At 48.4% G+C, this 24,355-nt stretch overlaps 2 protein-coding genes across 3 annotated transcripts in view; one reads left to right on the top strand and one right to left on the bottom strand.

Moving 5' to 3' along the window:
- TFB2M (transcription factor B2, mitochondrial) overlaps positions 1-5,518 on the bottom strand; it is a 117,948-nt gene extending 112,430 nt beyond the window's left edge. The window contains exon 1 of the mRNA XM_086927346.1: positions 5,061-5,518. Within this exon, the coding sequence (XP_086783472.1) occupies positions 5,061-5,343 (283 nt within the window). The 5' untranslated portion in view covers positions 5,344-5,518. The remainder of the gene's footprint in view (positions 1-5,060) is intronic.
- A 498-nt stretch (positions 5,519-6,016) lies between these two features.
- The window catches only part of CNST (consortin, connexin sorting protein), a 419,866-nt gene continuing 401,527 nt past the window's right edge, over positions 6,017-24,355 (top strand). Inside the window, exons 1-2 of one of the 2 annotated variants that reach the window (XM_086927348.1) lie at positions 6,017-6,251; positions 24,195-24,355. The exon at positions 24,195-24,355 is cut by the window's right edge and continues 19 nt beyond it. The gene's annotated coding sequence lies outside the window, so the exon portion shown is untranslated. Of the gene's footprint in view, positions 6,252-6,392; positions 6,552-24,194 lie in introns of those variants that run through there. The other variant, XM_086927347.1, reaches the window with a different exon arrangement.

The following is a 24,355-nucleotide window of genomic DNA, read 5'->3' on the forward strand; positions in this document are numbered from 1 at the left end:
CAGTGGCATAGACTAGAGTGTTGCATGGTAGAGCACAGTGGTACAGAGTAGAGTGGAATACAGAGGTGCAAAGTAGAGTATAGTACTGCAGTGGTGTAGAGTTGAATGATGCAGAGTGCACTTTTGCAGAGAGTCGTAGAGTGCAGTGTTGTAGCGTGGGATAGAGCAGAGCCCAAGTAGCATAGCGTGCAGTAGCACAGAGTGGTGTAGAGTAGAGTGCAGTGGCGCAGAGTGGCATGCAGTGGCATAAAGTAGAGCGGGCTAGTGTAGACAGTGACAGAGTGCAGTGACACAGAATTCAACAGCATACAATGCAGCGTTGTAGTATGCAGTGGCATAGATGAGTGGTGTGGTGGCTTAGTGTGCAATGTAGACTAGCCTAAACGGCAGTGGCGTAGAGTATGGTGGGGTGCAGTAAACTGGCAGAGGGTGCAGAGTGCAGTGACAGAGTTCAGCGTCATAAAGTTCAGCGGCTTAAAGTTCAGCGGCAGAGTCGAGTGCAGTGATGTAGAGTGGCATAGAGTGCACTGGCTTAGAGTACAGAGGTGCAGAGTAGTGTTGAGTGCAGTGACGCAGAGTGCAGCAGCGTAGAGTGGATGGTTTCAGACTACAGTGAAGTAGTATGGAGTGATGCAGGGAAGAGTGCAGTGGCGTAGTGTAGAGTGGCGTATAGTAGAATGGGTTAGAGTAGAACGTCGTAGAGTAAAGTGGTGTAGAGTGCAGTGGCATACAATGCAGTGGCGCAAAGGGATTAACATTGCTATACAGTGAATTGGCGTAATGTTCAGGGGCGTGGAGTGGTACAAAGTAGAGTGCAGTGGCATAGAGTGCAGTGTTGCAGCGTGGCTTAGAGTGGAGTTGTGCAGAGTAGAGTGGAGTGGCATAGACTCTAGTGGTGTAGAGTAGACTGGCGTGTAAATTGGCATAGAGTAGAGATGTTCAGAGTAGAGCACAGAGGGGTTGAGTGTAATGGGGTAGAGTGGTGCAGAGTGCAGTGCATGAGGTGGTGCAGAGTAAAGTGGAGTATGCATGGTGTGGTAGCACTCAGCCATTATAGACACCACGTTTTCAATTGAAATGACCATTACATTTTTACAGACATACAGATTTACAAATTAAACTATACAAAAGCACAAAGGATTATGTGTGGAAATGGCATCACCTAATGTATTGATTTGATCATATTAAAATATTAGTTTTCAACACACTTCAGAATTAACAAAAAAAGTGCTTTATCTGTGCTTTTCTTTTTCGGATATAATCAGAAATACTTTCAGAGTAATTTAAATGTTGCTGTGTGCTAGAAAAAAAATCATTTCCTACCCCCAGTATCCAGCAAGATTGTCACATACATCCTCACACTTTTAAGTCCGAGAAAGAAAAGTAAACACCACGCTCCCTCGCAAGACAGAGCCTGACATCTGACCTCAGTCTTTGAATGCACAGCAAATGTGACACGATAAGGCCAAGTTGAACAGGCCTGTTTACAGAAAGGAGCACATGTGGAAGAATAGAAGGAGAGGTAGTGTAAAAAGGCTTTACTCATCGGGAGGAACAAACTCACACAAGACAGCCTAAAATAAATAAAGCCAGCAAACAGAAACCCAAAGAATAGAGAATAACAACTCCTACACCCTCTCCTCTAACATGGCTACTCAGCAGGATTGTCACATAAATTCTCTCACTTTGAAGTCAAGAAAAGAACAGTAAACACCAATCTCCCTCAGAAGAGAGAGATTGATATTTGACCTCTCTCTTTGAATGCACAGCAAATGTGACAAGATAAGAACAATATTTAAAGGCCTGTTTACAGAAAGTGAGTTCATGGAAAATACAGTTAACAAGGTTTGGGCAATGGGAGAGATTAACTCAGGCTGGGCAGCATACAGCAAATTAATCCAGCAAATAGAAAGCCAGAAAATGTGAGTTACAAATCACAAAGTCAATGGTAAGCAACAGGCAGAATGCATCCACAGGAAAGCCTGCATAACTCCACTTGTTATCCAGTGTCAGATATCATCAAAGCAAATTAGCAGATAAGCCCCCTTTAACATAACGCCCAGTGGTAAATTTTCAATTAGGCTCTCAAAATTGAAGAATGTCCTGAATGTATACTGAAGACCCCTTCTCTAGAGCCTAGCCATTAATAGCCATCAGCAGCACCCATGAGGGGTTGGTGAGCTCAGAGCAGTGACGATAGCTGAAAAAACCTTATCCCTATCAATTATGTCTGTGCCCGATGGAAATCATTGGCATTTTGTGACCTCTGAAATGCTGGTGTGTTTTTATTTTACAGTAGGAAACCCTCTTCAATGAAGCACGTTCTTCCCAAGAAATGGAAAGTCAAAATCATGGTCACAGATTTCCAATTTTAAATTGATAGCACTTCACCCACGCTTGTTACAAAACATAAAACCAGTGGTTATGAAGGAGGAATGCCCAGTGAAAGGGTATCAGCCATCTCCTGATTGGACTTATTTTGCATCAGTCTCTGCAGATGTACATTCAGATGGGGGGGGGGGGGGGTCTATGATGTGGCAAATTGTTGCCACTCATTGTTGAAGAACCACCACCAGACCTGAATCTTTTAAATAAACTTTCGAGAATTTTTTGAGCTAGAATTTTTGTGAAATGCACAAGATAAACTAAATAATGGGTTTGATTGGTTTTGTACTGTCGGTATCCAGTCTAGATGCCTATGAACTGAGTGAATTAACTGAAATTAGACAAGAAAAATTGGCCTCTTTCAACTGGTCTGAAAGAGTGGCAGGGCACCACCAGAGGTTAACCACGTGGAAGTGGAACAAGATGAATGTAGTGCTATTTTAGCCTATGTTTTGACAATAGACTGTTTTGGCTTGTGAAACATGACTTCTCAAGGGTCCTTGGTGTGATGTATGTGTAGGGGGGTGTTGAACTTCAAGCAATGGTGGGCTCTGGTCCATCAATCACCATTCTTGCTGACCACATTTTCAATGAGGATTGCTCTGGAACAGACATTAATCAAAAGGCATTTGGGGAACAATATATTGACATGTTGGTTTACTGTTGGTATTTGTTTTTAAATATCTTTTAATAAACAATCCAACAACTGTGAGTGAAGACTGGTAATCGTGGTTAGCCGTGTACCTGAAACCTTTTCTGAGAGGAGTTCTGAAACTATTTTGTTAAAGGGTGCTCCAAGTCCTGAAGTCATGGGAGGTCAAAACATCACCTGCCTGGCAAGTGTCCAATTGAGACATTAAAATATGACCTTTAGTAAATTAACCAGCAGGGTTATTTGGCAGTTGTGGAGTTCATATAATTCTAAGTGTTTCTTTTAAAAACATAGCTGCTTCAGGTTGGCAAATTGTTTGATTGGCGACTCTTGCATATTGACATTCTAAATCAATTGTATTGGTAATTGTAAGAAATTGGGTTATTATTGGGTGGGTGCTCACCTCAAGTAATAATCACAGTCCTTGTCAGGGTGAATGAACCACTGAAGCAGGGCTCGAAAAATCTCTCGCCTGCTTGTATTTGCGAGCCAGATTTAATTAGGGCGAGCTATTTTTAGGTCCTACTCGCCCTTTCTGGCGAGTAGGAAGACAAACAGACTTTTGACTTCTGTCTATGAAAGCAGAGCAAATGTGACAAGATATAAAGATTTAAGGTCATCTGTATTTCTTACAAAGTGCATGAGCAATAAAAATGCCTTTAAATCTTGTTAACTTGTCACAATTGCTCACAGAGGTTAAGTACATTACAGTTGGGGTGAGTAGATTATTTAGGTGACTTGTAACAATTTTGGGATTTTTCGAGCCATGTGCAGTCACTAAAAAAAGCTGAGCTTAACCCCCCTGGGACCTATGGCACAGAGCAGACAAGTTCAAGAGCGTACATTTTGTTACCATTTGTTTGCTTGACAAATGCTTTTTTTGTAAAAGTGCCTCATACTGCGCTTTCACTATAATGGCAGCCACGCCCCTTTCTTTAGACACAGCTTGTCTAAAGAAAGGAGCATGGGAGACATTAAAGTGTAAGTGACGCATGGGTGTTTTTACAAACTATCAATTGTAATACAATATGTGTCACATTAACGAAACTTGTAAATGCGAGACCTATTGCATTGCAAATGCTTATTTTATCTGTCACCCTAAGGGGTGTGGGTATATATCCAGACTATCCAGTGCTCGCCATTCCACTAGAGTCAAGCCATCCAGGCTAATGAGGGTTGATACCCCAAAACTGGTCTTAGGACGCTTGTTTGCAGTCTTGGAAAGTACCTGACCTGGCAGTTCGGGCTGGACTGTTCTCAGAGGGAACAGGGTCCAGAAGGAGTTGCATATGGCTACGTCCAAAAAAGAATGGCGTGGTGAGCAAAAAAAAAAGCTATCGATTTAGGGTGTACTAGGGGAGAATGTTTTCATTGTTCAGCATTCCGTCTATTATTTGTTCTTCTAACTATCCGTAATAGGTCATTATTTCTTCAAAATTAGCCACAAACTACACATGACATTCCGCAAGACCTACAAAAACCTCACATCCTCCTTGTTCTTGGGAGTCTCTATTAACTCCGGCTTGGGTAATATACCCTTATTGCACACCATACGTCCTAAATAAGTAACAGACTCAGACTTCGGATAAAATAGAAAGATGCAGGTTAACACTATGTCAAACCGTCAGAGCTGTGCGAGGTAACAGTCGCACGGTACAAGATGGGACCTCTAAGGTGAGACACTGTAATGAATACAATGGTCATTACAAATAAAGTATTTTGAGGTTTATTCCCAACAGGTATTCACCCACTAACTACAGTCCCTGAACGAACCTCGAGTGCAGAACACTCTAATCAATTCAAGGGAATACATAAAGGAATACACAACATAACATAGAATACAATCTGCTGGGTTAACCTTCTATACATAAGCATTAGCCCCTTACTACATCACATGCCCCCTTATCAACAAAAAAACAAAACAAAAGTTAGACTTAATGTCAAACAAATTAATTGAACCTTGTAGGAACTCTTCTCAGTCTTCCATTGCGACTAAAATAAGTGCAAGGGTACAGACACCTACCAGGGTTGCATTCCCAGATGTGAGCCCCTCGGCGGTTCAGGTCGGCAGGCTCCAGACAGCGCAACACCTCCCGCGCCAACTCGGGGTCTGCGATGAAGCGGCGGAAGCCTTTACTGGCCTGTGCCCGCTCCTGCAAGTATTCCAGGTCAGGGACTTCTCGTTTCCACCGCGCCCCGGCAGCTGCCGCAGCGGAGACCCCGCGGAGGGGTAGGGTCGATACCCGAGGAAGGTGGCGCGAGAGCAGCGGAGGCAAGAGCAGTCGCCCGCTCTGGAGCGTGCACATGACTGCAGAGGCGGCCCTCGCACACAGCCCTGCAGGGTGTATGTTTCCACCCGTGCCGACACAGGTCAGCACCCCACTAAACACCCGGGTGCCATTGCACGTGTGTGACCTTCTACATAGTGCAGGAACGCTGGAGGTGGCGCAGGCCGTCAAACCAAAGCACACACGGGCTTTTACTTCCGCTTCCGGAGCACACGGAATGTAAACACGACGCTCTAACAGAGCACTAGAGCGCTAACTCACAGTTTACACTGTACTAGCATCAAGCGAAAGGTGCTGGATAAACCGCATTCACAGTGACTTCCCTTCTCCATGAGACTGTCTGAATTTGTAAATGGCTCGGGTTTTACATGTCCTAGCGATCTGCTGCAGCATTGGAGGCTGTAGACACAGAATACATTCCATAAAACGCCACTATCTTTCGGACTGTAAACGCGCTTGAGTTTTCACTGTATTTTTCCACTGACAGGCTGTTCGGACTTTCCCCGCAAATACAGAAATTACGGCAAATCGGACTAGACCCTGCTATCGAGGTGTTCGCAGCCAATCAGGTCAGTGTAAGCATGTTTTATGTAGCAGTCCAAGATTGATTCCAGTAATTGGCTAGGAGCCCTTTGGACAATTGTCAATTGGTTGCATTGCCGCAGAGAGTGCAATCAGCTGAAACAACAATCTCTTTGGATGTTGATCGCTGAAGCCGGAGCATGCCCTCTGTTCACAGTATGTACCTGTGCACGTGTACGTCTTCCTAGAGTTGACGGGTTTAGATGTCACTGCAAAAAACATTGACTGAGTACTCCTCAAGGAAAGCTACATCTGGTGCAATTGCAGGGACCGAGTGGGTGCCAGGCCCGAGAACATCTGAAAAAACACCAGCGACGTGGGAGAATTGAATTCGGTTACTGCAGGTAAGAAGATTCGCCACCATTGCAAATGCGAGTCTCACCGACCTCAGACGCGCAGGTCCAGTGGCGCAATCTGTAGCCTGGAACCACCCAGTCTATGTTTTCGTCAAGTCTGCGTCATCCTGGTCCCGCCTACCTCCTGCTGTTCCTGTAGATCTCTGCGAGTCCCTGCTGTCTGCTCCGGTCAGCTCAGGCTGCAGTGCGAGCAGCTCCGCCTGGACCGTCCCCCGCAGCTCCTAGCGGACTGTCCCTGGCTCGCTCTGCTCCAACGGTCCCAGCCTGCCCTGGGTTGGTTCAAGTGCGGTGAGTGAGACTCTCAGCGGGGGCTGCCCTAGTTCTCCTTGCTCGGGATGGAGCCTGTGTGTCCCACCGTCGCGCCACAGCCTTACGAACCCATCACCATCTATGTTTAAACAGTAGCTCCTTGTAAATTTAGGTCGTTTGTGAGTACAGAACAGAGAAATAAAAGTACGCCTGTGCCGTTGCGCTGGGAAGCGTTATTATCGTTCCTCTGTACGCGGCACTTGTAGCGCACCCGCTTTAAATTCAGTCTGCTCAAGGTCTTTACCATTCAGAGGAAAATAAAATTACTCATCCAGAAAATGTTGAGTTTTGCCAGCTACTGTGTTAACGAGTTAAATACCGACGTGTTTCATTTCTTCCTTGGACATCACAAAGAGGGCCCTTGTTGAAATTAATATTCTCTGTTATTGATTAAGTGACTGTTCATTATGGTGTGAGCTCTCAGAGGCTGAGCGAAGAGTAGGTGGTATCTCCCAGTGCGGTGATCCAGAGATGGGTTAGGCACGGCACTGCTGCCAGATGTAAAATGAAACCCTTTAAAGAAGGTTTCGCTGCCAGTCTGTAGATTTCATAATATTGCAGTGGTATAACAAAATATATTAGCTTTGTTAAATAGATATTCCTAATTTTTGACGTTCAGTGACGCTCTCATGGTAGAACTTCGATAATTCGAAGTTACCGCTTTTAGCCCTTTTTAAAAATAACTGGGGTAGTTTTCTCTTTTCCCCAAAAATATTTCAGGATTGGAGTTAAAATAGTAAATAAGCCTTCTGGACAGCTTGGGGGAATGTTGCATTTTTCGAAAATATTCTAGATCCAATGTTAGAATAGTAAATTTGACCTCTCCTGCCTCACTCACTATTTTCCTGCGGGTTCAACTCAAGGCAGCAAACGTATATGTACTTTGAAGCGCAACAAATGTGACAAGATAAATACAGAATTTAAAGGTATCTTTATTTATTACTTCAATCAATCAGGGAATTATAAGTGCGCTACTCACCTGTGAGGGTCTCAAGGTGCTGAAGGAGGGGGTTGGCGGGGGGGGGGGGAGTTCCGCAGATCTGTTTAGCTGAAGAGCCTGGTCTTGAGGGTCTTCCTGAAGGTGTTCAGGGAGAGGGGCGCGTCTAATGTCTGCCAGTAGCTCATTCCAGGTCTTGGCTGCAATGTGAGATCAGGATCTTCCGCCTGCTCTGGCTCTGTGGATGCATTGGGTTTCGACCAGTGCGAGGTTGGAAGATTGGAGGTTTCTTTTGGGTACGTGGAAGTTGATTCTGTTATTGAGGTATTTGGGTCCGTTGTTGTGTAGGCATTTATAGACATGAGTGAGGATTTTGAAAGTGACTCTTTTCTCCACCGGGAGCCAGTGGAGAATTCTTAGGTGTTGGCTGAAGTGTTCGTGTTGGGGGATGCCGACAAGGACGAGTCTGGCGGCGGTGTTCTGTATTGTCTGGAGTTTGCGGAGTATGGACTTGATGCCGGCGTAGAACGGGTTTCCATAGTCCAGTCTGCTAGTGATGGATGACTGTCTTCCTTGACTCAGAGGGGATCCACTTGAAGGTCCTGCAGAGGGTGTTGAAGCATCCGGAGGTGACGGCGTTGACCTGTTGGTTCATGGTGAGTGATGAGTTGAGTACGATGCTGAGTTTCTTGGTGTGGTGTGAGGGGTTAGGTGGGCTTCCAAGGGCGGTTGGCCACCAGGTGCTGTCCCATGCAGAAGGGGTGGTACCGAGGACCTCTGTCTTCTCGGTGTTGAGCTTCAGGCAGCTGTTGGGTCATCCAGACTACGACGTCTTGCATTCCTTTCTGGAAGTTGAGTTTGGCAGTGGTGGGGTCTTTGATGAGGGAGAGGATGAGCTGGGTGTCGTTGGCGTAGGATACAATGTTGAGGCTGTGTTGTCGGACGATGTCTGCTAGGGGGGCCATGTAGATGTTGAAGAGGCTGGGGCTCAGTGATGAACCCTGTGGGTGATTTTCGTGGGGTCAGAGAGGAAGGGTGGGAGTCTGATCCTTTGGCTTCTTCCGATGAGTAATGATTGGATCCAGTCCAGGGCTGTTCCTTGTATGCATGTGTTGTGTAGTCTGGCGACTAGCGTGAAGTGGAAGACGGTGTTGAAGGCCGCTGATAGGTAGAGTATGATGAGGGCTGCGGAGTGGCCTTGGTCCAGGAGAGTGCAGATGTTGTCTGTGGCGGCGAGTAGGGCGACCTCTGTGCTGTGATTGCTTCGGAATCTGGATTGGGACGGGTTGAGGACAGTGTTCTCTTCAATGAATCGTGTCAGTTTCCTGTTGACTGTTTTCTATGCAACTTTAGCTGCGAAGGGAAGGAGCAAGATGGGCCGATAGTTCTTGAGGTCGTTGGGGTCAGCTGTGGGCTTCTTGAGCAGGGGTCTGACTTCTGCGCGCTACCAGTCGTCTGGGAAGGTGCCTGTTTTGAAGGTGGTGTTGATAGTGCGTTGTAGTTCGGGTACAATGGCGTCCGCTGCTCTGTGGTAGGCAGGGGTCGTTGGGGCCTTCGAGGGGATGCTTTTCATGGTCGAGGCGGTGTCTTCGGCCGTGATCCGTGTCCAGTTGGAGATGGTGGGCTGACTGGTGTTTCTAGGGTGTGGGGGCTGTCTATGGCGCCTGGTGGATGGTTGATGTAGTTGTCGTAGAGGTTTTTGATCTAGAGGTGGAAATCTGTTCCAAGCTTGTTGCAGAGGTCTTGGGATGGGGTGATGTCTCTGGCTTCGCTGCGTGGGTTGGTGAATTCTTGAATGACACTGAAAAGTTCCTTGGATTTGGTGGAGTTGGCCAGGATTTTGTTGTGGATGAAGTTCCTCTTGGTGGCTGTGATCTGGTTGTGGTAGTTACTAATGGCGTCCTTGTAGATGGTGGGGTTTTCGGTTGTCTTGGTGTTTCTCCAGTTCTTCTTCAGGCGTCTGCAGGTGCGTCTGGCTTCTTGGAGAGCGGTGGTGAACCAGGTGGCTTTCCTGGGGCGTTGTCTGTCGGGGTTGCGTAGCGGGGCGAGCTGCTCTGCACAGTTGGAGATCCAGGTGTGGATTTCTCTGGCTGCGTCGTTTGCATCGTGTGCCCAGGTGTGGTTGTCTCGGGTGAAGTTAAGTTGCTCGTCGGTAACCTTGCTCCAGTTCCTTCGTGGTGGGCGTGGGGCTGGTTTTGGTGCCTTGGGTTTGTTGATGGCGAAGTGTATGCAGTGGTGGTCGGTCCATGACGGCTGTGTTGTGTGGCTGAATTGGACGTGGTTTCCTGTTGCATTGATGGGGTTGAGGGTGTGTCCTGTTCTGTGCGTCGGTGAGTTGACGAGTTGTTTAAGTCCATTGCTGGCGAGGTTGTCATGAAGGATAGTGGAGTTGGGGTCACTGGGGTTGTCGAGGTGGAAGTTCAGGACTCCAATGAGTATGTAGTTTGTTGAGGCGATGGCATAGGATGCAATGAAGTCGGTGATGGTGGTGCCGAAGGGTGTTCGGGGGCTGGTGGTTCTTTAGACAAGGGATCCTCGGAGTATGGCTTTGGGAGTGGTCTTGATCTGGAAGTGCAGGTGTTTGGAGGAGGGGAAGGTCTCACTGGAGGTGGTGAGGCAGAGGGTGCTCTTGTGGGCGATGGTGAGGTACCCTCCTGGGTGGTTGGATGATCTTTTTTTTTTTTTTTTTTTTAAACCTTTATTTGGAGATAAGCCAGAGAAAAGGCAGTGCAATCATGATACATACAGTCGTACAAGGACAATACAAAATGGCAATACAATCAGCGAGTCCGGAATACAGGTCGACATACAAAACAGTGCAGACAGCAATGAATAAAGGCAAGCAGCGATCACAAATGGGCATCACATAGTACATCCAAACAGAATGGCACGCAATGGCAGGGGCAAAAGCTGTCAGCGCACAAACCCAAATGAAAGGGAGAGTCCCAACATACCAGCGGAGGAACCACCCCACAAGCATGGTGTAGTCCACACAGGCCCACCCCCCGTTCGCCAACAATAAGAAGACAGGTAGCGGTCCAACATCGCGGTCACAGGAGCGTCACAGAATGGCATACAGATCCCTCATCTCAGCAGAAGAAGGAGATAATCCACTGCCAGAGGACCAGCAAATGCAGTGTAATATCTCAAACTCTACGCCGGATTCAACCAACCCCAACCCGGTCCTCACTTTCAGAATCAAGAGTCCTGCACCGCTCTAGTGAGGAGGTACACCTGTAACGGGCTCCAAAAATCCTTGGGCCTACACCTCACGGGCATCAGCTCCGCATAGACATTGTATTGGTCCTGACAATAAATGAGATCACGAAGCCAATCCCTGAACTGCGGCACCCTGCCACGACCCCAACAACAGGCCACCCTACGTTTAGCCAACAATAATGCCACATCAGCAAATCTACGGTGGAGGGCAGGAACATCCCTGGTATATCCCAGCAGTAGCACTAAGGGGTCGAACAACACTCCATCCTCAGTCATAATCTGAAGGGCCGCATGGACCTGAACCCAATACTCCAGAACGCCCGCACATCCCCACGCCAAATGCAGAAAGTCGGCACCCTCTGCTCGGCACCTAGCACATCTGTCATCGTCCGCTAAATGAAACCGAAGTTTCCTCGCCGGGGTGTAATAAAACCTTTGGACGAATTTGTAATGTATGATTTTCAGACGGCAACTGGAGGAGACATTGGCAGTAAGACCACAGCAGTACGTCCATTGCTCGTCAGTAATAGTGACGCCCAGCTCAGCATCCCATTGCTCCCGCACCCGGCTGGTCGGGACAGCCCGTTGCCGCCGAATGGCACCATACAACTTCGAAACTAAATGACGACCATCTGAGACCAAGAGTACATGGAGAGGGAGGGTCACTTCCGGTTCCGAAGGGAAATCCGGCAACAAGGTACGTAAGCCCTGTCTCAGACGAACATAATAAAACAGCTCCAAAGGGGAACAGTCGGCAGGTCCAAAAAACTGAGCCTGGGTACGGAAAGCACCCTCATGAAAAACGCCACCCCACGTAAGGATTCCAAGCCGCTTGCAAAGACGCTGAAACCCCGTCTCCTGCAACAGAGATAAATCAGGGTGATAGGCTAGGGGCAGTGCCGGCGAGTAGAGAAAGGAAACACCCAACAATCGCGCCACCCGTTTCCAAGCATCTACCGTGCATGTCACCGTCGTCTGGTGCGTATCCACATCGGTCACATTGCCCAGTACCATTCCCTCCAGTGGGAGCGGATGGGCAACCCAATGTTCAGCCGCAACTTGTGGCATAAACGGAGTGGGGCGCATCCAATGGTAAGCATAGTGCGTTTGAGCGCTAAGGTAGTAAAGCTCAAAATCAGGGACATCAAAGCCCCCGTCGGCATAGGGTAACGTAAGGGTAGCCCACGCCACACGTGGCTGCTTGCCCCCCCAGTACAATCAAATGAGCTCCGAACGGAGCCTACGAAAAAAATAAGCCCCAGGGTGATACGGAATATTTTGAAAAAGATACAGAAACCGGGGCAGGACCACCATTTTGATAAGGGACGCCCGACCAGCCATGGAAAGAGGCAACGACATCCATCTAGTGACGTCATCCGCCAGCTTAGTAATAGCCACGCCGTAATTAAGCCTGACAGTCTCTCCCCTGTCCAATGATACAACAATACCGAGGTACCGCAGCTCCGAATCGCACCACTCCAAAGGGAATTCAAGAGGAAATCTATGAACCGCCGCAGTCAGCGGGAAGAGTTGGGATTTCTGCCAGTTGATGTGTATCCCGGATACACCCCCGAAAGCGACCAGCTCACGCAATAGCGCATTAAGATTGTTCTGTGGATCCTTCACATAAAGCGTGACATCATCCGCATATAAAGAGATCCCGACCTGGCGTTGAAAACAATTGAACGCGTTCTGCTGGTATCGTTGGCGAATCCTGCAGGCTAGGGGCTCTATGGCAATGGCAAATAGAAGGGGCGAAAGGGGACACCCCTGTCGGGTCCCCCTAGTGAGAGGAAACTGGGGGGAAAGCACACCATTCACTACCACTCTCGCCACCGGGTCGGTATACAAGAGCTTGACCCAAGATATAAAGATCCGAGGAAATCCCATCCGGCATAGGACATCAATAAGGTAACCCCACTCCACCGAATCAAACGCCTTAGTGGCGTCTAGGAAAATGGCGGCGACCGGGAGCTCAGGAGCAATAGTCGGGATAAGGGAAAACAAAGTCCGAAGATTGTGGGAAGTGGCGCGGCCAGGCACAAACCCAGACTGATCAGGCAATACAATAACAGGCATGAGCTCAGACAATCTGACCGCCAAAACCTTTGCGAGTATCTTGACATCACAATTAAGTAATGAGAGGGGCCTATAAGAGCCCACGTCTAGGGGATCCTTACCCGGCTTGAGTAACGAGGTAATAGCGACTTCTCTCATGGAACATGGTAGCCGTCCCTCCTCAAGGGACTCCTCAAAAACCTCGCGGAGAACGGGGGCCATAATATCAACGTAACATTTATAGAATTCAGCAGGAAGGCCGTCCAAGCCAGTGGCCTTCCCGTTATTCAGGGACATGATGGCCCCCCTGATCTCCTCCACCTCAAGAGGTCTACCCAAGAACGCCCTATGATCGTCCGACAACCAACAGAGCGCCAAATCATCCAGGAATCCGCCATATCGTGTCTCCCCTGACTGCTGTGTTGTGTACAGTTGGGTGTAATGGTGAATAAATGTCTGCTGTATCTCCGCAGTGTCCCTACAGTGAGTGCCATCCGGCAAAACCAATTCCAGCACGTCCGAACCATATCTTTGATGCCTAGTAAGCGCAGCAAGGACCTTCCCCGGTCTCTCCCCTTCACAGTATCTCCTCGCCGTCCAGTACTTCCCCCTATGTTTAGCCTCCCTGGCAGCCTCTTCCTCATATTCGGAGAGCTTGGTACGGAACTGGCCCAATAGATCGGGATCAGAGCCAGCCTGCAACCTGCGCTTCAAGTGTCGTAAATCACCCTCCAAGCCCCCGAGAGTACGAACTATCAATTTAAGCATCCCACAGCTCTTGGAGATAGTGACACCTCGGATTGTAACCTTAAAAGCCTCCCATATCACCTCGACACTATCAACAGAGCCTTTGTTCCTCGGGAAGAACGCTTCCACCTCCTCGCCAAGTTCCGCCTTAAACACAGGGTCCAGCAGGGCAGTCGGGAAAAGTCGCCAAGGTGGGCGCGGCCTGTGCAGCCCGGGCACAGAAAGCACAACCCTCACCGGGCAGTGATCAGAGTATGTCCGAGCCAGATGTTCCGCCTCCCGCAGACCCGCTACCAGCCCCCTGGAGAGAAAGACCTAGTCAAGCCTCGCCCATGAGCGTGCGTGCGCAGTGTAATGTGTGCCCTCCCTAGTGGCCGGGTGAGCATACCTCCAACTGTCAATCAATCCAGCTTCCTCCACAATGCCCCGCAAAACATCCCTAGCTTGCACATTGTACTGAGGGCATCCCTCCGACCTATCCATCAGAGCTTGAAATGCAAAATTGAAATCCCCCCCCCCACACAATATGGGAGGCATCGACAGCAAGCACATGGCCCCACAGGGTAAGGAAGAAAGCTGGTGTATCAACATTAGGAGCATAGCAATTGACAAACAGCACAGTGATTTGCCCAAGCCGCCCCCATAACAGCACATAGCGCCCCTCAGGATCCCCCACAGATCCCAGTTCTTGAAAGGCGAGCGATCTCTTAACAAGAATAACAGCCCCACGAGCATACGAGGAGTACGATGCAAATACCCTAACCGCAGCCCACCAAACCTAGGAGCAGGCCCACGTCGCAGATGCGTCTCCTGCAGGAGGGCCACATGAATAGCATGCCTATCCAAATACTGTAGCACATTTCGACATTTCCTGGCATCATTAAGACCCCGTACATTCCAGGACAATATTGATATCTTGTCTATAGTTTCAGTCGACATCAGCCATGATCCGGGCACCATAGGGCCCAGTGATACGGGGCAGTGAGCCAAACTCCCAGTGTCAGACAACAACAAGTCACCAGCCCACACCACAATCGCCCCGCTACATACACTCCCCAATCATCCCAGCCATCTCCAAACCAACCAACCAGAAACCCACCTCCCATCCCCAAACAGCACCATCCGTGCAACAGGCATGCAAGAAGTACAACACACAATACGCGGCATACACATCTCTCCCGGTCCGCAACACGCACACGCGTTCCCCACGTAGCACGCTCACGCCCATCCAGCAAACGGAGATAGCGGCCATGACACCCAGGCCCAATGAGCACGGAGGCACGGGTCACAGAACCATTAAGGTCCAGCACGTCAAAGGACCAGTCAGTGCAGCGGAAATGCGTCCATATCCGCGCAAGCACACAGCAAGAGCAAAGAGCACCACAATCCCAAGGACCGGGCCAACCACGTGTCACCCACATAGTCCCCTCCCCCACCTGATGAATCCCCAACTATCAGGACACTCAAACACCCACCCCCCTCCATCCCCAAACATCCATCCAGTCAACCAACAAAGGACTAGAAACCAAAGTACAGGTAATAGTGGGGAACACCCTATGGGGTACCCACTAGAGGTGCACAGCACCACTCCCACACACCACGCCAGTCTCCGAGCCAACGGGTCACACACGGCCCAGGCGCAGTGCGGGGGTGGGTGCCCGGAGCACAAAAAGGCGCCAACCATCGTTCCCATACTGTCCCCAAGAGATGTCACTCAAACACAAATCGGCAATCCCTCATGATTATTCCCCACAGTACAAGGCAAGGTAGCGCCGAGGCCACAGAAACAGTCAAGCGCATGGGCGCGCAAAGCAGGCGCCATCAACGTCTCATGAATGTAAAATCACCCCATTCAAGCGTCCTCCTCCTCAGCCGCCGAACGGTCTCCTTCGGGGTCCCAGTCACCCCTCCGGTCCGCAGCAGATCGTTCTCGCTTGAGACGCTTTACAAAGTCCTCAGCATGCTGCGGGTTAGTGAAAAAGTGCTGCTTTGCCTGATGGGTCACCCTCAGCTTAGCAGGATAAAGCAAAGCGTAGTCCACTTGGAGATCTCGAAGTTTCTTCTTTACCCCTAGAAATTTACGACGCTGGTCCTGCACCATCGGCGTGAAATCCGGGTACACGGTAAAGTTAACCCCATCAAAAGAGAGGGTACGATTAGTGCGGGCAGCTCTGAGGGCAGCGTCCCGGTCGCGGTAATTTAGGAGCCGTGCAATTATAGGGCGCGGCGCAGCCCCAGAGGCCGGCCTGGGCCCAAGTGAACGGTGCGCCCTCTCAACGATGAACTGCGCCGAAAAGGCCTCTGTACCAATGGCACCAACAAGGTCCACATATGTCTCCATTTTCCCAACATTCGTCGTCTCCGGCACACCTACTATGCGTACGTTGTTGCGCCGACTCCTCACCTCCAACTCCTCATTCTTAGCGGCAATCACCCGCAGTATATTGTCAATCCTCGCCAACTGTGTGGTATGGGTGGCAGCAGTATCGTCATGGTCAGAGATGCGCTGTTCCGCCGATGTTAGGCGTTCCTCATGCACATCTAGCTTCTGCACCACCGCATCCATGCGCGACGACAGTTTGTCCACTTTGTCCACTATAGTGGCAAACCCTTGCCTCATCTCCTGCATCATCTGCTGAAAGTCCGGGGCATGTGGCTGCGGCTCCGCATCAGCGACAGGCGGGGGGGGAGAACGCGAGCTCCCAGCTTCCTGCACCAGACGCGTACCCCTCCTGGCCGCCCCAGATTCAAAGGACAATTTGGACTGCTTAGTGTCCGGTTTCCCCATGATAAACCGCTACCAGCTCGAGGGGGCACACAAACCGATAAAGGCGTAGGCAGTGTCCGACACGCAACCACTCACCACAGTCGGGGGCACGAGCAGGCCTGGACACCCCGCCACTCCCGACGAAACAATGGCCGCCGCTCCCCTCAGGCCAAGGGCTCGACTCCTTCGCGCCTAAACGACAGGCAGCGGCGTCTCCGCTATTCCACAGCTCCGGCACAGCTAGAAGTGGAGACCGCCTCCAAGTCTCGTCCCAGGGGAGCGCTCAGTAGCGCGCCCAGTCGGCAATCTGGTCCGGAGGGGGGAGGGGGACCTGGGCCTCCACCCCACGTGCGAAGCCTCTGGCTAGAGCAGAAAGTGACGCCGGGCTATGGAGCACCCGACTTCCAGAGCGCGAGTCGGGGAAAACTTGAGTCCTCGTAACTTTGGTTAGCAAGCACCGATCGGCACAGGAGTTGGACCGTGGGTGGCCAGCAGGTATACCAGCAGAGATCCGGGGTCAGATCAGGGCGCAGTGATGGTTAGCAGGATCAATAAACGGATAATAGCTCCGGGCAGCAGGAGCCTCACGGCAGTGCGGCCATTCTGCAGTGCGCCCTCTAGCGCCCCTTGGTTGGGATGATCTTTCCTCTGGATCTTGTATCCGTCTGGGATGGCGGTGCTGATGTCTGGGGCGGAGGATGCGTTGGTCCGAGTGTCTGTGATGAAGGCGATGTCGGGCGAGAGTGAGTCGAGTAGGTTCCAGATTTCCATGGCGTCTTTGTGTACGGAGCGTACGTTGAGGAGGATGCATTTTAGGGTGTCGCCGGTGTTGGAGGCCCGGGTGGCGCTGAGGGTCTGGCGGCAGTGGAGGCGGGAGAACTGGCTGTGGGTCATGTTCGGGGAGGCCTGTTGGCATTCTCTAAGTCTTCCAGGGTTGAGTGTGAGGAGGGTGGAGATGTCGTAGCGATGGGTAGCAGAAGGTCAAGGGTTCCCGACATTGGCTGCGGACGGGCGCAGACAGGCTTGCCTTTGCCGTGCCTTTGCTACCCAACGACCCCCATTAAGTAGGGGAGGTGAAAGGGAGGAGAGGCTGGGAGGCAGGAGCGGGGGAATTCCGGGGGGGTGGGGGGGGCGCAGCGCAGCGGCGAAAGGACCAGGCAGGCACAATAAAATAAAAACTGTGGTGGAATTAGAGTAAGGCACAGATGGGCAAAATAACAGTGGCACAACAGGGAAAAACATTTAGAAAAAAATCGGCTGAGAAAGGTTACAGTGTTTACAGGCAGTCTGATCCCAGTTGGAGCGGGTAGCAGGCGCAGGAGTGGGCAGCAGCCTCGAACCTCCCAAGGAGGAGGTCTGGGTCTGGAGGCAAGAGACGGCACAACGGAGCTGCGGGCGAGAGTGAACCTAGACCGAGTGTCGGAGGTCTTACTCCTATTAAGAACATTAAAAGAAGAAGCATTATCGCTTTGAGGAAATACAATCACAATATTTCTTTTCCACATTGAAGCCAGCCCTTTTTAAGTCTCGCATGAGACTGAGAATGTGCTGTTGCTTGGTAAACATTTTGTTAGCTTACAGTGGTCTTGGAGCCTGCCTATTGTTTACCAATGGTTGACTTCATTGCCACTCTAGTTACCTCCCTTCTCTTTAGTCATGTTGGCTTCAATACTACCTCGTGTGTTTGCCCTTCCCTGGAGCATGGTCCATGTACTCCTGTCCTTCTGCTGCTTGTGCTTTCGGAGCTACTTTTTTACTTTAGTTGAAGCACTCCATAAGAGTGCATCTGTTTTTAGGCCATCTCAGTCATGTGCTTCTATCCACATCACGCTCTGCGTTGTTGCATGCAACCTCATCCTTCTGTCCCAGTCCATATTGTTGCTTACCCTCTCACCCTCCCTGTCTGTGTTGTTGATCTCACCCTCTTGTCCCTGGCCATGTTATTGCTTGCTGTGTCCTACCCTGGTCTGGGTTCTTACTTGTCCCCTTCCGTTGAGCTTCATTTTTGTCTATGCCCCTAATGCGCCACCCTCCTGTCTTGCTTTGTGGCTTAACCCCTTCCCCTGCCCTCCCAGTAGACAAAAACAAGTATTGGCAAAGCCAATAGATATCACCTATGCAAGCTATTTGCTTTGTCAATGTTTTTAGCCATGTTGCTCAGCAGCGTAGTTGCTGGTCAGCATGACTGAAAGTTTAAAATATATATTTATTTTAAACTTTCACTAATGCTACACAGTAACTGCGCAAAATGGCTAAAAACACTGAATATATATATCATTGGTCTTCAAACTTTTTAATTCCGCGCCCCCCCAGTGTAGAAAAACAATTCGCCGGGCCCCCCCTCAAAATACTTCACAATTATTCTATTTAACTGGAAATTTTTAAATATGTCTAGACCTATTTAAACATTGTAACTAAGTTCTGTCGCTGTTTTAAAAATGCAAACAAATACATGATTTCCAAACATACTATTCCGGTGAGGCAGGCCTTGCTAATGTGCAAAGGATCCAGTGTGGTTATATGAAATAGTAGTGTGGGTCTTGGAGAAAATGTGAAGTCCCTTCCCTTTTGACACCTTCTCCCAGCCAGGATTTAAATGACAAAGGATGTTAATGATGGCCCATTATAGACGTGCTTACCGCTGCTCATTTTCATTGCTGTTTTTCATTACTGGTGGGAGGCATCAACATCCTCTATGTTGCACACCCTCTCTCCAGCTGTGATGCCCCTAGCAATAAAAATAAGAGAGCAATGACTTGGCCATGGCTGACTGAGTCATAGCACGTTGCTTATTTCTATTGCACAGCAGCCACTTTGTTATTAAACATGGCTAAAATATTGACAGAGCTAGTAGTTGGAGTAGGCGAAACCTATTCGCTTTGTCAAATCTTGATACTTTGTATACAGGACTACTTTTAGCAAACTGTAAGTGAAAGCCTTTTGTAGCCCAGGGACACTTGAAAAATGTGATTCTGCAGCCGCAGTGTCTTCCGCTCAAATGGATCTAAAGGTACGAAAAATGTGGCTACATATGTTGCCATGCAAGGTAAGGCTCCCTGTAAGGCTAACTAGTCACCTTCCAGTTGCATATCTCTCTTATTTGAGTGCTAAACTCGTTAAACTGATTTTCCCAGACAAAAAACTCAAATTATTGATGTAATGGTATTACAAAATGTGCCATATTTTGCCAATTCATTTTCCCTTTTTTTGCCACCTAAAAATGTAAATCCTGCTGCATACTTTGGTCTGTCCCTGCCGTATAATTTTCATCCACTGCTTACAGTTGGTTGGCTTTATTGTACTTTTATTTGCTTGTTTATTTGATGGTTTGCTTTCATTTTCATGCGTTGCCCCACCATTGAACAAAAAAAACTCTTAACACCCTTGATTGTCTGACTTGTATCCTTCCACTGCTCACATTTTGCGAACTACTCTTTACTTTCTTTTTCTAACTCCTTAGGAGGTCATTTGTGTTTGGCCCTACGTCTCATGTGCTGCTTCCCTCCCAAATAGGATGTACGTTGTAACAACAAATGCTTTTACCCCGCATGCCTTTACAAAGCAGGTTTTTCAACTCCAGTCATTACAACGACTTGCGTTGGGGGGTGCTGGATAGTGAATAGTTTAATTTACTATTCCAACTCCAGTCCCCGTGGATAGTAGGGAAGGTGTTGGATAGCAAATTAAACTATTACCTATCCTAGAGCGCCCCCAGCCCCCAGCGTTGTAAAGGTACTGCGTGGTAGAAGTTGCATCGTAAAGGATGTTTCCCTCCCAAATATATACCCACTCTCTGTGTTGCTCCCATTTATTTGCTCGCTATCTCATGTGCTGCTTTTCTATTCCATACCTGCCCCCCAACGTGCCATGTTACTCACTTCGCACCTTCCACAGCTTTCATTCCCCCCACTATTTTTTTAGTTAATCACCCATTCCCCCAGAGCTCAGCCGATGCTCTGTCACCCGCTCCTTTGTCACTTTGCAACCTTAATGTTTTTTGGGAGGGGGGTTCTTATTCTTTCTCAATTACCCAGCAGCTCCCATTTTCTACCGGGCCACTCTGCTTTCAGAATTGAACTTTTGTCCAAGTGAGAATCTGTATATATTTTTATTACTGCCCCAAGTGGCATCCACAATCTTGGATCCGTAAATTAAAAAAATTATAAGATGGCCACCACTCCACACAGTAGGTGTACATGTACTGTACAACGTATGAAAAGTGTATTGGCAAAGCCAGAAGGTCAGAAAGGCAAAACTGATTAGCTTTGTTAATGCTTGTTAAAGATAGGAACAAAGCTATCCTCACTTTATTTTTCAATTTCACTTGTGCTCATTTATAAGCTCATTGACCTCTTTCTATATGGAACGGATGCACGCTTGTTTATAATTGGTAAAATCACCTTTAAATACCTCGTTTGTTATTTTTAATGATGCTCCCATAGTTAAAAAGCTCCTTCAGAGCACTGTTCTAAAATGTTATGGATCTAAAAAACTTTGACATGCCTGAGTTGAAGACTTAAGACCTATTCCATGGCACGCGTTCATTAATGTGTCCATCAAACTTAAATTTTACATACTTTGCCTTTACTGATTCAAACGTGAAAAGTTGCTTATATGAGGGTTAATTCAATAGTGCAGACTTCTTAACTCAATCATTTATTTCATTACAAGTATGAGTGTTTATAATTGGGTGCATTTTTTATTTTAATTTTAATGCTAAGCTGCAGTGAATGTGTGATTTATATACTCACACACGTTCTATGTAGTACATGCATTTTTATGCACAGTATATATGCTGTTGCGCAAGTTTAGTATGCTATTTATTTCTATTGTTGAGTTTGGGGAGGAGGCCGTGACTCAAGATAAGCGAAACTTCTAGTGAGTCATGATTACCCTACCCTCAACAATATTTATAAAGAGCATATTATACTCTGCCTATGTGGTTTATGCTCTGGCATCTTTCATATGTATTTGTTTTGGCAAACGGCATGTAACAAAAACAAGGATTCAAGTGGTTACATTTGTGCAGAAAGGTAAAATCATATTCATGAGATCTCTTGGGGTGCGTAGCCTAGCATTATGGTCACCTAGTTCCAGACCCTGATGGCTCCCGCTGCTGAGCAGATAATCCACGCCCATCCACAGTTGCAAAACGCCTGAGCAGTGACCTGGAGGCTTAGATAGCTGTGGACATTTGTGGGAGGCCTGCTGCTACTGCGCAGAGGTACCCCAGTACACCTACAACCGAGTCCAGTGGCCCGGTCCTCAAGATCCGAGACCCCCGTGCCAACCGAGCCCATGCACCCAATGGGCGATACTGCACTCTGAATCAGGGACCAGAAAACATTGTCTTTGAGTTCTGCACCCGGGGTTGTGCTTTGGAAACGGGAGCTGCCAACCTCTCCCTGAAGTGGTACCAGGCATGTTGGGCTTAATGGACTGCCAGCGAGCGGGCCTGGAGGTGAACTGGGACTGCCCCTCGTTTCCAATATAGCGCAGTGAGTGAGCTGCACTCCCTCCAGGGCTAAATCTTACTGTGTGACACGCATGAGGGCCACATATGACTACCCGTGTTCCTGGCAGCATCTGTTAGATATACTGCGGCTCACCTGCATCACTGATCGCGCATCCCAGACAGCAATGAACTCTGCAGAGCCTGCAGCAAATCCTGACTTGAGAGATGCTCCAGGAGGGTCAGACACAAAACTGACCCGGGGGAGGGGTGGGAGGTAATGGTCTCCTGCTCCTTATATCGATGTTGAAGGCACCCCTTCGAGCTGCATGATCGTTTAAAGCTGCAAGCCCCCATTGTACGCTGCATGCGAGTTCTAAACCTGCTTGCAAACACCCAAACCCTGTCACCCTGACATGCCAGCCCCCGGGGAGGGATAAGACCAGCATCAATGCCTATGGCAGGAGCCTTCCCCCAAAGTCTAGGGGACATAGTGCCTGCAGCCTGAAGCCTAGCCCTGCCGCTTGCAGAGGAGGTCTGTAGAGAACTTTACTGTGATCCTCTACTCTGGGCATCTTGTTTGATTGGGGGCAGAGACGGCATGCTGCTTCACACATCTAAACTCCTGCACCTTCATGTGGTGATTCACTGAATCCTGCGGCACTGCTTGTGAGGGCAAGGTACCAAGCCCCCTGGGCTGTTGAAGTCCTGAAGATGGGCTGTGTGACATGACGTCGGGGACAGCGCTGCCACTGGCCCTGAGAGATAATCGCTGTGGGTCCGGCTGGCTAGGCACGAAACGCGCCCCCTGCCCTGGAGGTTGCTTGCCTGGTGCTGCTGGGGCCTAGACTCAAGACAAAGTGAGTGAGCGGGGCCCTGCAAATTCATATCTCCCTCAGTTGAAGATCCGTCTAGATCACTCTCAATAATAGGAAAAGACAATGGAGAGAAGATGGCCCAGACCAACAAAATAGGGCAGTACACTGTGTCAAGGCGGCGCCTGCCTACCTTGGATTATTTATATTGCTGGGCCGTGGGGGTACCTGGAAACCCTGTACTGCGCATAGATGTTGTATCTCCTGTAACACCGTATATTGCTAAAACATCAAAAAAACATATTTTTAAGAAAATGAGACCTCTTAACTGATAAGAGAATTGTTACCTTATGTAAAGAAATTTGCCATCTGTGAAGCAGTAAACAGTGTTTTTCTTATGACAATTTTTCTGTAGTGTAGTATTAAACTCAAATTTGACCTTTGCGCTGTTGTAACAAATGTGTGAATACGTGTTTATTAGTACCGTCTTTCGAAATAATAGTTGTTGGGCCTTATTTATTTGAATTGCCCTGTCATAAATGTGTATCAAAGTTTGTATTCAGGTTTGCATTCTAAAATAAACCAATTAAAGTGGAAGAGGTGATGTCGCTGTGACATCAGTTCTTGTAGAACAGTGTCCTGATTGTGCATTGTCTATGTTGATTAATGCCCCAATGTATATTTTTTCATCTGGAGTTGTTCCCTGTTTCTGGGCTCAAAAGAAGCAGTGCTGAGGTGTCCAAAATTAATTAGTTGGCTTTATGCAACATTTCTAAATGGGTGCTACTACATGGTTCTGTGGTTCGGATGTGAGGTGCCATACCGGAGTCTTTTCCATTGGGCATCAGGCCTATGTTTCTAAGCATCTGACTACAAGAAAGCAGCTCGTATGAACTGCGTCCAGGCTCTTCCAACAAGTTAGTGAACCAGGCTTACATGTTGCAGTGATTCAGTGAGTGTCATATTTTAAAAGTACCACTGGTATTGTATGCGTGGTTCATACGATTTACTGACAAGTGGTAAGATCAACCAGAATGTGTCTGTACTGCTTTTTCAGGTAACTCCACAGGGTGAAGGTGCTCTTCTCAAATGAAACAGTTGGTCTGTTTCAGACCCTCTGAATAGGATACTCCGGCTCGCTACAACTAGGATGACCACCTGACAAGAGCATTGATGGACGTTGCACAGAGTAATACGTTATTACCCACTCCAGAGTTCTAGTGTAAGGATTCATTAAATCATTATAGTATAACTGCACCATGTTTCTGACTAAAAAGTGAATGCCCTTTACTTTTAAAAATACTACAATCAACCACCCTCAAATTTACATTTTCTTAACTTGAATGCAATTTTTAGGTTGGGCCAACATTTCAAAGTTGAAGGTACTTTTTGTAACGTTAATAGGCGATGAGTTATGATGTCACCTATTTGCTCCTATTAAATGTTGCAGCTATACTACTCTTCCATACTGATATACAAAGCTGTAAAAAAGATGCCGAAACTGGCAGCTAATCTATATTTGTACTGCAAGGGAACATACATGAGCCAGTATGAAAGTGAATCTGATCTGGAAATATCTCCCTAATAAATCTGGTCTAACAAATAACCTTGATGTCTTCTTTACCAGCAGGTGTATCTGGCCCCGGCAGTCGAGCACTTGTGTACTGGCACTGCTGTCTTCCTGCCATTCCCAGGAGAACCGTGCAGCGACCTGCAGCACCAATGTCGACAAATAGCGATGCTCCACTGTAGCTCTGTACCTCCTGGTACTGTCCACACCCGGTCCTA

Source organism: Lissotriton vulgaris, chromosome 6 (assembly GCF_964263255.1).
Source record: "Lissotriton vulgaris chromosome 6, aLisVul1.2, whole genome shotgun sequence".
NCBI classification, from domain to species: domain Eukaryota; kingdom Metazoa; phylum Chordata; class Amphibia; order Caudata; family Salamandridae; genus Lissotriton; species Lissotriton vulgaris.